General features: G+C 42.2%; 1 protein-coding gene across 2 annotated transcripts in view; it reads right to left on the reverse strand.

Annotated features, from left to right (window-relative positions):
* Nucleotides 1-12,960, reverse strand: part of LOC127046695 (uncharacterized) — a 100,672-nt gene extending 87,712 nt beyond the window's left edge. For both annotated transcript variants that reach the window (XM_050944133.1, XM_050944134.1), the window contains exons 1-2: nt 12,745-12,960; nt 402-2,799 (exon numbers count right to left, since the gene is read on the reverse strand). In XM_050944133.1, coding sequence (XP_050800090.1) covers nt 402-2,799 — 2,398 coding nt within the window. In that variant the 5' untranslated portion in view covers nt 12,745-12,960. The remainder of the gene's footprint in view (nt 1-401; nt 2,800-12,744) is intronic.
* Nucleotides 12,961-13,440: the final 480 nt, after the last annotated feature.

Raw genomic sequence — 13,440 nt, forward strand, 5'->3', positions numbered from 1 at the left:
ATTTACATGCAAGTGATAAAAGAGGGCTAATAAAAGCAATGAATTTCACAAACAGTTGTGTGTCATTACTTGACAGCTTTTTTTTAAATGCAAAAACTAAGCATCTCAAAACATGTGAATCAATTTCAGTTAACAGTGAATTAGGAATTGGAGAGATGGATGCTACTATATCAGTGCCGAACCATTATTATTTTTATATCAAAGGTCATAAAATTTTACATTTATATATAATTTATATATAAACATCCAAAATAAATAATTATGACAGTCAGAGAAGAACAAACAACTGGATCATGCATATATTCAACAACAGAGGATTAGCACATTTCTCCTTAAAGTAGTCATTAGCAATGGTTACATGATAAAAAAACGAACAACTTAAACGTTAAAAGTTTCTTTACCTATTGAAACTTTGCTTTTTTTCCGCTTTGTTTTACTATTCAACTCAAGATCATCCAAAAGTTTCATAAAAGTAGATTCTCCTTCAGATGTGTCCTGTTCTTCAAGATGGCTGTTCTCTTGCTCTATGGCATCAGGATTTATGTTATTAACAGAGCTTAGTTTAGTAGCTCCAGAATCACTGTGAGTTTCTTCAGTCTCCTCTTGCTCAATCACCTTACTCTGAAGATGTCTGGCGATCTTTTCCTCTTTAGAGTATCCAAGGTATTCTTGGAAAGAAAATGGCTGGTTTCTCCCTTTGGGATGAAGACATCTAGCCTTATTTAACTGATCTAAATAAAAATAATATTTATCCAAAACACTAATATCACAGTCTGAATATAACAGTGGCTTATCATCCCAGCATATCATTTGGCAATCATCACTTCTTTCTCTTAGTCTGGGGAATTCCTCTGAGCTGCTTTCTGAAACTTGTGAAGATTTGATGATTTCACTGAAAACATCCTTCTGCTTGTCAGTCACATCTCCTAGGAATACTTTGGATTTATGTTCCATATTGTCTTTACTAGACTGTGTTAATACACCTAACAAAACACAACCACAGCCACTGCACCAAGTCATATCTGGATAACTGAGACTTTCACAGTCAGGGCAAACTTTAAAAGTGTGTTCCGGAGGGTTCACTAATGAATTCAGCAAAGGATTGCTACTTTGCATGGCTGGATCTTTCTCAGAGCATTTTAACTCTATTTCTTTCTGAGCTCTCTTGTAGTTATTTCCTTTACCCATACTATTGTCAAAACTTGTGCTACTGAAGATACTGTCTGTTTGCTCTCCTCCAATCCATTTTCTTGCTTCAACAGAGGAATCTGAGTTTTCCATATCCTTGAATCTTGATTCATTTCTCTGATCAGTGTCTCTCTTCAGAGGTGTAAAATCTACCACCAGATCTTCCAATTCATCATTTTCAACCTCAGATTCACTAGAGAAGGGGATACATCTGTTTTCAGCCACCCCCTTGATGCTATCTGCAATAAGCTTGCCTTCACTGCAGCTATGAGCCTTTAAGGCTAAGTTGAAATCCTTGTGTTTACAGTTTTCTTTGTTCTCCAATATGAGCTTTTCTCCCACGGACCATTTTCCATTGCTGTGCATCTTCCTCATGGAAGCAATACTACCTCCCAGCACACCAGAACTCAAATATTTTATATTTTTTTCTTTAAGTGAAAATATGCTGTGTGAAGATTTTTTGTTCTCCTTGATCTCAGCACCAGACCTATTTGATCTCTTTGTCTTCACAATTCTGTCTGTGCATTCCTCATCTGAACTATCAACTAAGGGAGCCCAAAAATAAGTACTAGGATCTTCACGTGGAGCCTCTGCAGTTTTACTTGAATACTTGTCAGTTTTACACACAACTTGAGGTTGTGGCTGGACACTATGCATCTCTGACCACATATCTTTCTCACCTATATTTTGAACATTTGATTTTTCTTTGCTGTTCCAGGTTTCATCAGCAAGTGCAAGCTGGCCCAAAATACATGGGGAGATCTCAGGGTCCCTTCTTTCTCTCTTGATCCTAATTGTCTTTCTCTGATTATTATTATTACTCTGAATGTTATAGAAATATTTGTTTTCAGGAGGTAATGTTTTATCTCTTAAAGGATCAAGAGAAATGCACCTCTCTGTATGCCCTGAGTTAACTTCAGAGATTGAAGAAAAGATGGAACTCTTGCAAATATTAGCATGTGCATTGGGATTAAAATCATCTGTCAATGGTGATAAAGAACTAGATGAGCTTCTGGCTTCTTTCTTCTCCTTATTTAGTCCTATTTCACTTTCATTGCCTTGAGGCAAAATAAGTCCTTGAGATAACTGTGAACATTTCAGCATATGAGCTGCTTGCTGAGATTTACTAAGGACCAATTGTGCCCAACTCATAACATGCTGGAGTTTGTGTGTCTCTGGAACAGTCAGATCCTCAAGTAGTCTATGATCTAATTCTGAAATACAGGTCTGGCTCATATATTTGCTATGTGTTTCTGGATTTGTGATAATTGTTTCTTGTTCTTTTCCTTGATGGTTTACTCCAGATGATCTCTGAATTAAAAGTTTCCTTCCATTTGTTGCATCATTAGGTTGCTGAGAGCCACTTAATGTGGAAGTCTGATTTTCTTCTTCTTTAGTGCTCACTGCAGAATGTAAAACTGTTCCTCTGGAAGCTGATGAATTTGGTTTATTATCAGTACCACAAGAGTAAATCTTTGTCCTTCCACACCTTTCATAGTAAGCTAAGCGCTTGGCCCTTAAGAGCTTGAGGTCACGGGTGTGAGGTGTGTCCGTTTCATTAATGATTTCAGCATGGAGCCGTTCAGCTGCTTTTTCAGATAAATGCTCCATCTGCAAAAACAATATGTACACAAAAATGATATTTTTCAGCAAGAGTAGAACTACAAATATAATTCTTACAGATGAACTGAGGCATTCCATGAACATATTCAATGCATCATTACAGGACTGAAGCAACTAACTATAGGCAAAAAAGGTTTAAAAAATGCATATTAGTTTGGATTAAGTAATTAAAACGATGAAATTTTACTTTTCCATTCTGAGGCTAAAGACTTGATCCTGCATCGAATGATGTCAATGGAAAAATTCTCATTAACTTACATGGGTCCAGAATCAGCTGTGGAAGCACTAGCTCCAGCTCAGCGAAGTACTTAGCCATGCATCTAACTTTAAGCATGTGAGTAGATCCATTAACTTCAATGGAATGGCTCATGAGTTTAAAATTAGGCACAAACTTAAGTATATTGCAGAGTCAGGGCTCAGTTCAGACTTCTTAAAGTTGCATGAATTTACTGACTTTAAGGCCAAACACCTGCTTTAAGCTCACAATTATCTTCTCAGGCAACAACATCAAAATACTCATATTACAAAGCTTTTGGCTAGAGTTAGGGAAAGGAATATGTGATGACAAATGGTACGTAAGAACAGCCATACTAGGTCAAACAATGGTCCATCTAGCCCAGCATCCTGTCTTCTGCAAGTGGGCAATGCCAGGTGCCCTGGAGAGAATGAACAGAACATGTAATCCATCCCATTGCCCATTCCCAGCTTCTGGCAAACAGAAACTAAAGACACTTCAGAGCATGGTTTCACATCCCTAACCACCCTGGCTAGTAGCAATTGATGGACCTACCCTCCATGAACTTATCTAGTTCTTTTTTGAACCGTTATAGTTTTGGCCTTCACAACATCCTCTGACAGAGTTCCACTGATTGACTGTGCATTGTGTGAAGAAATACTTAGTTTTGTTTATTTTAAACCTGCTGCCTATTAATTTCATTTGGAGACCCCTAGTTCTTGTGTTATGAGCAGGAGTAACTAACACTTCCTTATTTACTTTCTCCACACCAGGCATGATTTTACAGACCTCAATCATATCCTTCCTTAGTCATCTCTTTCCAAGCTGAACAGTCCCAGTCTTATTAATCTCTCCTCATATGGAAGCTGTTCCATACCCCTAATCCTTTTTGTTGCCCTTTTCTGAACCTTTTCCAATTCTAATATTTTTTTTTCAAATGAGGTGACCAGATCTGCATGCAGTATTCAAGATGTGGGCCTACCATGGATTTATATAGAAGCAATATGATTTTTCTGTTTTATTATTTATCCCTTTCCTAATGATGCCAAACATTCTGTTCGCTTTTTTGACTGCCCCTGCACATTGACTAGATGATTTCAGAGAACCATCCACATTGCCTCCAAGATCTCTTTCTTGAGTGGCAACAGCTAATATAGACCCCTCATTTTATATGTGTAGTTGGCATTATGTTTTCCTATGTGCATTATTTTTCAATTATCAACATTGAATTTCATCTGCCATTCTTGCCCAATTACCCAGTTTTGTGACTTCCCTTTGTAACTCTTCGGCTTTGGACTTAACTATCTTGAGTAGTTTTGTATCATCTCCAAATTTTGCCACCTCACTGTTTTTCTCTTTTCCCTCATTATTTATGAATATGTTGAACAGCACTGGTCCCAGTACAGAGATCTGGGAGTCACCATTATTTACCTCTCTTCATTCCAAGAACTGACCATTTATACCTATCCTTTGTTTCCTATATTTTAACCAGTTACTGATCCATGGGAGGACCTTCCCTCCTATCCCATAACATCTTACTTTGTTTAGGAGCCTTTGGTGAGGGACCTTGTCAAAGGCTTTGTGAAAATCTAAGTATATTATATGCACCGGATCATCCTTGTCCACAGGCTTGTTGACCCCCTCAAAGAATACTAGTAAATTGGTGGGACATGATTTCCCTTTGCAAAAATCATTTTGACTCTTCCCCAACAAATCGTGTTCATCTATCTGTCTGATAATTCTGTTCTTTCCTATAATTTCAATCAATTTGCCTGGTACTGAAGTTAGGTTTACCAGGCTGTAATTGCCGGGATTGCCTCTGGGGCCCTTTTTAAAAATTAGCATCAAATTAGCTATCCTCCATTCATCTGGTACAGAAGCTGATTTCAATGATAGGTTACATACCACAGTTAGTAGTTCTGCAATTTCACGTTTGAGTCCCTTCAGAACTCCTCAGTGAATACCATCTGCTCCTGGTGACTTATGCTGTTGAATTTATCAATTTGTTTCAAAACCTCCTCTTATGACAACTCAGTCTGGGACAGTTCCTCAGATTTGTCACCTAAAGAAAAATGGCTCAGAATTGGGAATCTCCCTCACATCCTCAGCCATGGAGACAGATGCAGAGAATTTGTTTAGTTTCTCTGCAATGGCCTTATCTTCCTTGAGCACTCTTCAGCATCTCATTTGGCCAGGGGCCCTCCTGGTTGTTTAGTGGGCTTCCTGCTTCTGGTTTACTTAAAAAAATATTATTGCTGTTACTTTTTGAGTCTTTGGCTAGCTGTTCTTCAAATTTTTTGTCCTTCCTAATTATATTTTACACTTCACTTGGCAGATTTTGTGCTTCTTTCTACTGTCCTCAATAGGATTTAACTTCCACTTTTTAAAGGATTTTTTTTTGCCTCTAATTGTTTCTTTTACTTTGTTGTTTAGCCACGGTGACACTGTTTTGGTCCTCTTACTACGTATTTTTTTAATTTGAGGCACACATTTAAAATAGAGCCTCTATTATGGTGTATTTAAAAAGTTTCCAAGCAGCTTACAGGGATTTCACTTTTGGCACTGTACCTTTTAATTTCTGGTGAAAATTAGGTGGTTCATATTTAACAGAATAGCACAAATGATAAAATACAATATATAGTATTTTGATACCATAAGAAGTGTATGGGTTAGTGATGTAAATACCATTTAAAAAGTTAACTGTTTAAAATAAATATTTATAATGGTTAACTGTTTAAGTCGCTGGGGTCCATTCCATCGGAGTGGCTGGGTGGCGGCTGAGCCTGCTCTGGCTAGCTGGCACTGCTTCAGCTGGGCACTACCGCTAGACCCACTCTGTCCAGGCGGTGCTGCTCCATCTGGGCGCTGCGGCTCGGCCAGCTGCAGCTGCCACTAGGCTGCAGGAGCTGGCTGGCCAGCCACCCCAGGCGTTAACGGTTAAGGCAGTTAACCGTTAAAACTATGCTTACCCGTTAATCAGTTAGCATTTTACATCCCTAGTACAGGTGTAATGAACTGGACAATCATTCCACCTTATTTATACCTATACTACACCTCAGCTTCGTTTGAGATACCAGTAATTATACTCAAGAAGGAAAGAATCTGACTTGATTTTCAGATCCAGGTTTCTGCATTTGACAGATGAAAAAAAATTGATCAAATTTCATATAAAGTAATTGAAGGACAAACATGAAACCCACAATGTCATTTCTGTAGAGTTGCTTTCTGGATGACACAAAACAAAAAAAATAGTTTAACCAAAATCAAAACAAAACAAGCCATCCTTCTACTAGAGGGTGATCAGGCTGGGTGTTACTAAAGCTATGTGGATCCCCCAAAATACCGGAGTGAAATCCTGGCCCAACTAAAGTGAATGGTAAAACTCCAATTGACTTTCACGGAGACAGTATTTCACCCAGAGGCCAAAAGCAGTCAGTTGTTTTGTTTGTTCATAAAGTCAACTCCAGAAACTGCTGAAGAACTGCAAAAAAAGCAGACAATCTCAGGGCTCATATGGGCTAGTGGAGGAGGACAGACTGGGGCAGGGTCTGAACGGGAGTGAGGCACAGGGCCACGGGGGGGAGGGAGGTTCAGAGACACACGGGGACAGGGGGAGGAGGGCAGAGCTACATAGGGACAGGGGAGTGGCTGGGTGAGGGCACAGAGACACATGGGAGCAGGCAGATGTGCCTGCCTGAATGGGAGAGGCTAGAGGTAAGCTCCCTAACAATCCTTCCCTTTCCTCCCCACAAAATACCTGTTTCATATATGACAAGTTCAGATACAGAGACCCTCTTGGGACTGTCACCTGATATGCTGGTGAGAGCCTATTTTCCCTGCCAGCTTAGGACTTCCAGAATCCCGCCTTGTTGAGCCAGACATGCTAGCCTCCTGCAACACAGACCAAGGTCTGGTCCATGCCCCCAAAGCTCCAGGCTTTAATTGACAATAGCTCAGCAGGTTCCTTGCCTCCAGAACCCAAACACCCTGCTCCCAATGGGATCCAAACCCCAAATAAATCCACTTCACTCCGTATAAAGCTTCTACAGGCTAAAGTCATAAATTGTCTGCTCTCTATAACACTGATAGAGATATGCACAGCTGTTTGCTCCCCCAAGTATTAACCACTTACTCTGGGTTAATTAATAAACAAAAGTGATTTTATTAAGTATAAAATAGGATTTTAAGTAATAACAGACAGAACAAAGTAAGTCACCAAGCAAAATAAAGCAAAAACATGCAAGTCTAAGCCTAATACATTAAGAAACCATTTACAGGTAAAATCTCGCCCTGAGAGATTTTCCAAAAAGCTTCTTTCACAGACTAGACTCCCTTCCTAGTCTGGGCCCAATCCTTTCCCCTGGTACAGTCCTTTTTAGTTCCAGCAGACATCTTAGGTGGAAAGCAGGGGTGTTCTCATGACTGGCAGCTTCCTTTGTCCTGCTTCACCCCCTTTTATAGCTTTGGCACAAGGCAGGACTCTTGTGTCTCTCTGGGTCCCCACCCCTCCTTCTAAATGGAAAAGTACCAGATTTAAAATGGATTCCAGTCTCAGGTGACATGGTCACATGTCACTGTAAGATCTCAGGTTAGCCCACACGTACACAAGAAGGCTTGCAGATGAATAAACCCATTCACAACCAATTGTCCTAGTCAATGGGAGCCATCAAGATTCTAAGCCACCATTAATGGCCCACACTTTGCATAATTACAATAGGACCTCAGAGTTATACTTCATATTTCTAGCTTCAGACACAAGAATGATACCTACATACAAACAGGATGAACACATTCAGTAGATTATAAGCTTTGTAATGATATCTTACAAGAGACCTTTTGCATAACACTTATTCCAGTTATATCATATTCACATTCATAAGCATATTTTCATAAAGCATATGGAGTGCAATGTCACACCATGCTTTTCCCACGCATATCCAACAGCCCTCCAAGTTCACACCCAGGCTCTCACCCAGCAATTTACTTCCCTCTCCCTCAACTCCTCACTTACCCCTGATTCCCCCAAGCCTTTGCTCTGCTTCTGAGGCAGGCGGGAAATATGGTTCTGTATTGTAGTTTAAATGAATTATTCAGAGTTCTGTATTAATATGCCTAGTAAGGAATCTGTTTGTCAAAAAACCTTTCCTGAATCTTTTTTTGTCATCTGTATGGTTACAGACATACTTGCTGACAGGTATTTTGAACTAAATGACCAAAAATAATCAAAACTGGTGTGACTATATTGTGTTATTTTGACAAATAAAATTTGCAGAAATTAAAAATATTGTGTGCAGAATTTTTAATTTTTTGGCACAGAATTCCACCAGGAGTAATCATTGTTCCAGAGCAAACTGGATACTGCCAGATTAAACCCTTGAGAAAATAATGTGTTCTCATAGGATTCTCTAAAACAGATCACAGTCTGCAATTGCCACCTAGAGGTATAAATAAATTATACTTGTGTTTTAATAGTACAGTGTGAGAGACAGAATATTAGTTCATTTCAGTGACAATGCTGCAGATACAATCTATGTCAAGTAGGGCAATTCAGCAGGGAAATAACTTGGTAAACAACATAGGCGGGGGGAGGGGAGACAGAAAAGTAGGAGGATGCTGAGGGATGAGAGGTGAGACAATGCAGAGAGTTTTTCTTGTTTCCCAGTAGAGACGGGTGATATTTGAACATGGTTAGGCAAAACTAAAATAAATGTTCATTGGTAATTTACAACATGAGTAAAGATCACATTGGATCCAACTTAATAAAGTAGACAAAGCCTGCCCTGCTTTGTCTGGCCTGGCCCAGGGTTCTCATTCACAGATAGCCTATTTTACCCTTATTTTGTCTCATCCCATAACAAGAAAATTATACCATAAGTGCCCTCCTTTGGTTCAACAGTATGACAGTTCTGGCTGCAGAACAAAGGTTAAACGTCCATGTTTTCTAGGGATTGAGTTTTCTTTTGTTGATTTTATCAACACCTATCTCTAATCTCTCTTCTATACTACTTTCTTTAATGCAGACCAGATTAATAATTAAAAATAATACTTTTCACTGCTACAGTACCTTCCCTTAAAGAACCTCAAAAGACTTTACAAACATTACCAGTAAGATGGGTAAATATTATCCCAGTTACCGCAGAGGAAGAAATTGAAGAACAGAGTGATTTGCCCAAAGGCACACAGATATCTGGTACAGACAGGAAGACAGCCCAGATCTCATCCACTTTTGCTAGAAAGCAACACAAAACATAGTATTTCCAAATAGTTTCCAAATGATAAAAGGACAAATAATATTTACTAGATACAAGAAGTCAATTTCAACTGAAAAGTCAGAAGAGAATTCTTCAACACATTAGCTCGCTAACACCTTTTGGTACATCCCTATATACTCAATAACCTGGCCCTTTTAGTAATTAAACTCTGACCTTTAAGCCAGGCTTCCTCAATCTTCATGTACGCAGGTGGGTTTCTACAGGAGTATTTCTCAAATACTGCTGCTTTAGCAACTCTCTCTAACACGAAAGTCAAACTTACTTCTCTGGCTCAGGTCAACCTCTCACTTCACTTCTAATAGTTTATCCTATATCCAGCCCACTTCACCCTTTTTAGAGATCCCACATCCAGAAGGGATGACCCAAGGGAGTTACCATAGTAACACAATTATCTTTAGGACTTTAGAGATCATAGAATATCAGGGTTGGAAGGGGCCTCAGGAGGTCATCTAGTCCAACCCCCTACTCAAAGCAGGACCAGTCCCCAGACAGATTTTTGCCCCAGATCCCTAAATGGTCTCCTCAAGGATTGAACTCACAACCCTGGGTTTAGCAGGCCAATCCTCAAACCACTGAGTTATCACACCAGCAAACAATGCTGTATCTTCACTGGAGAGATGAGACCAGGCTACTTTGAGCAAAATGTAACCTCACATATCAGGACAGATAGTCTGCATGGACCTCTATTCCAGCTCCTCCCTGACTGCTCAAAGAGGCAGTTACCCTGGTATACTCCTCCCTCAGCTTCTGTCTGAGTCCTTCTCCCCAGTGAATAGTGCTTCCTTTTACAACTGTTCAAAGCTTTCTCAAGTAGCAGCAGCAGAGTAAAATGGAACAGATTTTTGTCAATTACACTGCTCCCGGGAGGATTCTGAATAGCAGCTACATAAACTAACAAGACAGGTTAGTGTTTGCTGTGCTGCAGTTTTCACCTTGAACAGCATATTGGAAACATAAGCTGTCTATCTGAAGATTACTCCTGGGGGGAATTCTGTTCCACTGCACAATGCAGGATTTGCACAGAATTTCCTCCCCTCTCCCTGAACTGGCACTGCAGAGCTGTTGGCCATCACTAGGGGCAGCTGGACCTGGCAAAGCCCAACTCCCAAATAGAAGACACTGCTGGGAGGGAGAAGGAGCTGGGAGGGTTCCTGGAAGCTACAGTTCCTGGCATACCCTGAAGGAAGGAGATGGCGTGCAGGAAATGCCATACAAGCCCCGGACTCAGCATCAGGCTGCTTCTCCCTGTGCATACGTGGGCTCTGGGAGGGAGGGGGATGTGAGTGTCTGGGCTGTGGGGGAGGGGCACCTCATGGCTGGGCTCTGGAGGGTAAGGGGAAGAGAAACAGGAGCTGGGTTGTCATAGGGGTTTCTTTAATTCCCTACTCCTGGGAGAATTTGTGTATCTGTATTGTTAGAGTATGCTGACAGGTATTTTGGAATAAATTACCAAAATAATTGAAACTGGCATGATTATATAGTGTTATTTTGACAACTAAAATATGTGGAATTTTGCAGAATTTTAAATTATTGTGCATAGAATTCTTAATTTTCTGGTGCAGAATTTTTAATTTTTGGCACAGAATTTCCTCAGGAGTAGACGATCCAGGAGGCAGTACTGCACCAGTTTGCACTTGATTCACATTTGTTTATCTTCTCAGCCATAAGGACTAGAATTTGTTTTTTAAATGAAAGTTTATATACTGCAGAAGTTTTCCAATTAGCCAAAGGCAAGTGGATTTTTCAAGCCCTGCTTATAAAACCTAGTCCTATCACTTAAAATAACCTGCATAATCCTAAAGAAAAATACAGTACATTTCCCAATCAATTGAATAATTGTATTGTATTCATCCTCACCCTCTCTCTCTCCCCTAGCCCTCCTTGTGCTATCTATCATCTTACCTTATAGCAAAGGCTCTCAAAGTTGTTTTTATAGTATGGATCACCTCTTAATGGAGAGATTATCGCATGGACCTTCCCTTTCTGTTGCATGCATTCCTGTAGCAATTACTGCAACTGCTCACATACAAAAATAGTGTAAGGAAAGTGTCTAAATGTATTTTTAACTTTTTTTAAATGCAGTCAAGCACGTGGAAGCAAGGAAGTGAGTCAACACCCTGTGATCAGCCAGCTGTCTGTATGTACCACAACTTGGGAACCAGTGCTTTAGAGGGTAAGCTCTCACGAACAGGACAGTCTTCATCAGCTCTGGAAAGTTCCATGCTATATAATAAACAACTATAACATAATTTAAAGTTGAGTGATGGATAGGTGGACTGGTGTGTTGAGGGATGGATCAAAAAGCAGCTGAGTGTGTGGTGTGTAAGTGAGGATATGGCTGAGTTTGTGGGTTGGGAGATGGATGGGAAAGTGGGTTAGGGCACAGAGAATCAGAAGAAAAGTGGGATGAGAAATTTACTGGGTGTACGGACTGGTGGTACATATGGTTTGGCAAATGAGCAAATGGTTGAGCGTAAGAAGGTGTAGGAGAGTGGGTGAGTGTATGGATGACTGGACACTTGGATGGCTGGGGGAGTGGGCAGATGTGTACAGGGGGATGTCCAGGTGAGTGAGCAGTTGTATGGGTGTCTGGACGGCTCCTCAAATGAGTGTGTGGATGGGTAGATGACTGAGTGCATGGGTGAGTGTCTGAGTGGGAAAGTGAGTGGCTGAGCTAGTGGGTGAGTGTATGGATGAGTGAATAGATGTATGGATGATGGGAAGGTAAACGGTGAGGCAAGTGGTTGGGTGGTCACACAGCTGGGTGAATGGACGGGGATGGATGGAGGGTTGGTAGCCTGGGTGGCTGAGCAGTTCCATGGCTGGGAGAGCAGATGAGTGATTGGGAGGCTGGCCAATTGGAAGGCTGGGTGAGTGGCTGCATGACTGGGCAGGTACTTGGAAAGCTGGACCAGCTGCAGCATGGTTAGGCGGTTGGAAGGGTGGGCAGCTTTGTGACTGGGTAGGCGGATGGCTGATTGAAGGCTGGGCAGTTCCATAGGTGATAGAATGCACGGACAGGTGGCAATGCAGCTGGTCTGGTGGCTGCATGACTGGAGGACTGGCTGGCGACTGCATGGCCAGACAGATAGGTGGCAGGGTGGGTGGGCAACTGCATGGCTGGACGGGTAGCTGGACGGGTGACTGCATGGCTGGAGGAATGGAAAGGTGTCTGGGTAGCTGGACTGGTGGCAGTTGCATGGCTGGATGGGTGACTGCATGGCTGGAGGAATGGAAAGGTGTCTGGGTAGCTGGACTGGTGGCCGGGCACTTGCGAGGCTGGATGGTGGCTGTGTGGCTGGAGAAGTGGCTGATTGCCCGCACAGCGGAACGGGCAGTGGCATGGCGGAAGGGGTGAGTGGGCGGCTGGCCAGGTGTTCGGGTGTTGAGCCCCGCCCCCAGCCCAGCCCGGGACTCCCCACCCACCTTGTCTGCAGTGCTCACGGCGCCGACCTGCTGACTCCCGGGGGGAGCTTCGGGCTCTGTCTGCGGCGCGGCCCCTCCGGCGGGCCGGGCCACCCGAGAGTTATTTATGCCGGAGCGGGAAGGTCCGCTCGGGCTGGGCGAGTCACCTCAGTCCACAGACCAGCAGAGCGCGGGGCGAGAGCCCGGGCAGGGCCCGGGAGCGGGTCTGGGGCGGCTGCTAACACCCGCAGCCTGCGGGCCGAGGCGAGCCGGGCTGGGGCTGGGGCTGGGGCTGGGGCGGCGGCTCCAGGCACTTGTATCTCGCTGTCTCCGTAGAAACCACCGCCCGGGCACGGGGAGGAGCAGGCGGCCGCCCACGCCCCGGAGCAGAGGCAGGGACTGGTGCCTGCCTTAAGCAACTTATCTGCATCTTCAGGCACTTAAAGACTTGTAAAAATCTGTTTAATTCCTTCAGATCACATAGGAAACGTCATACGCCGTTATAGGAGAAAGTCACATTTTTTTTGTAAATGTATCTATTGCTATACTATTTTATTGGAAAAAACCACTTTGTTAAAGGAATGTTAGAGTTGCAAAGTGAAGCACTAAAAAAAAAAATAAATAAAAAACTTAAGAAATGCCAGAATCTAGGTTCCCTGTGCCACCTTAGTACCTACCCACACATCTCTGCATGATTATGACATTCAACCAGCATAA

This window comes from Gopherus flavomarginatus, chromosome 3 (assembly GCF_025201925.1).
Source record: "Gopherus flavomarginatus isolate rGopFla2 chromosome 3, rGopFla2.mat.asm, whole genome shotgun sequence".
Taxonomy (NCBI): domain Eukaryota; kingdom Metazoa; phylum Chordata; order Testudines; family Testudinidae; genus Gopherus; species Gopherus flavomarginatus.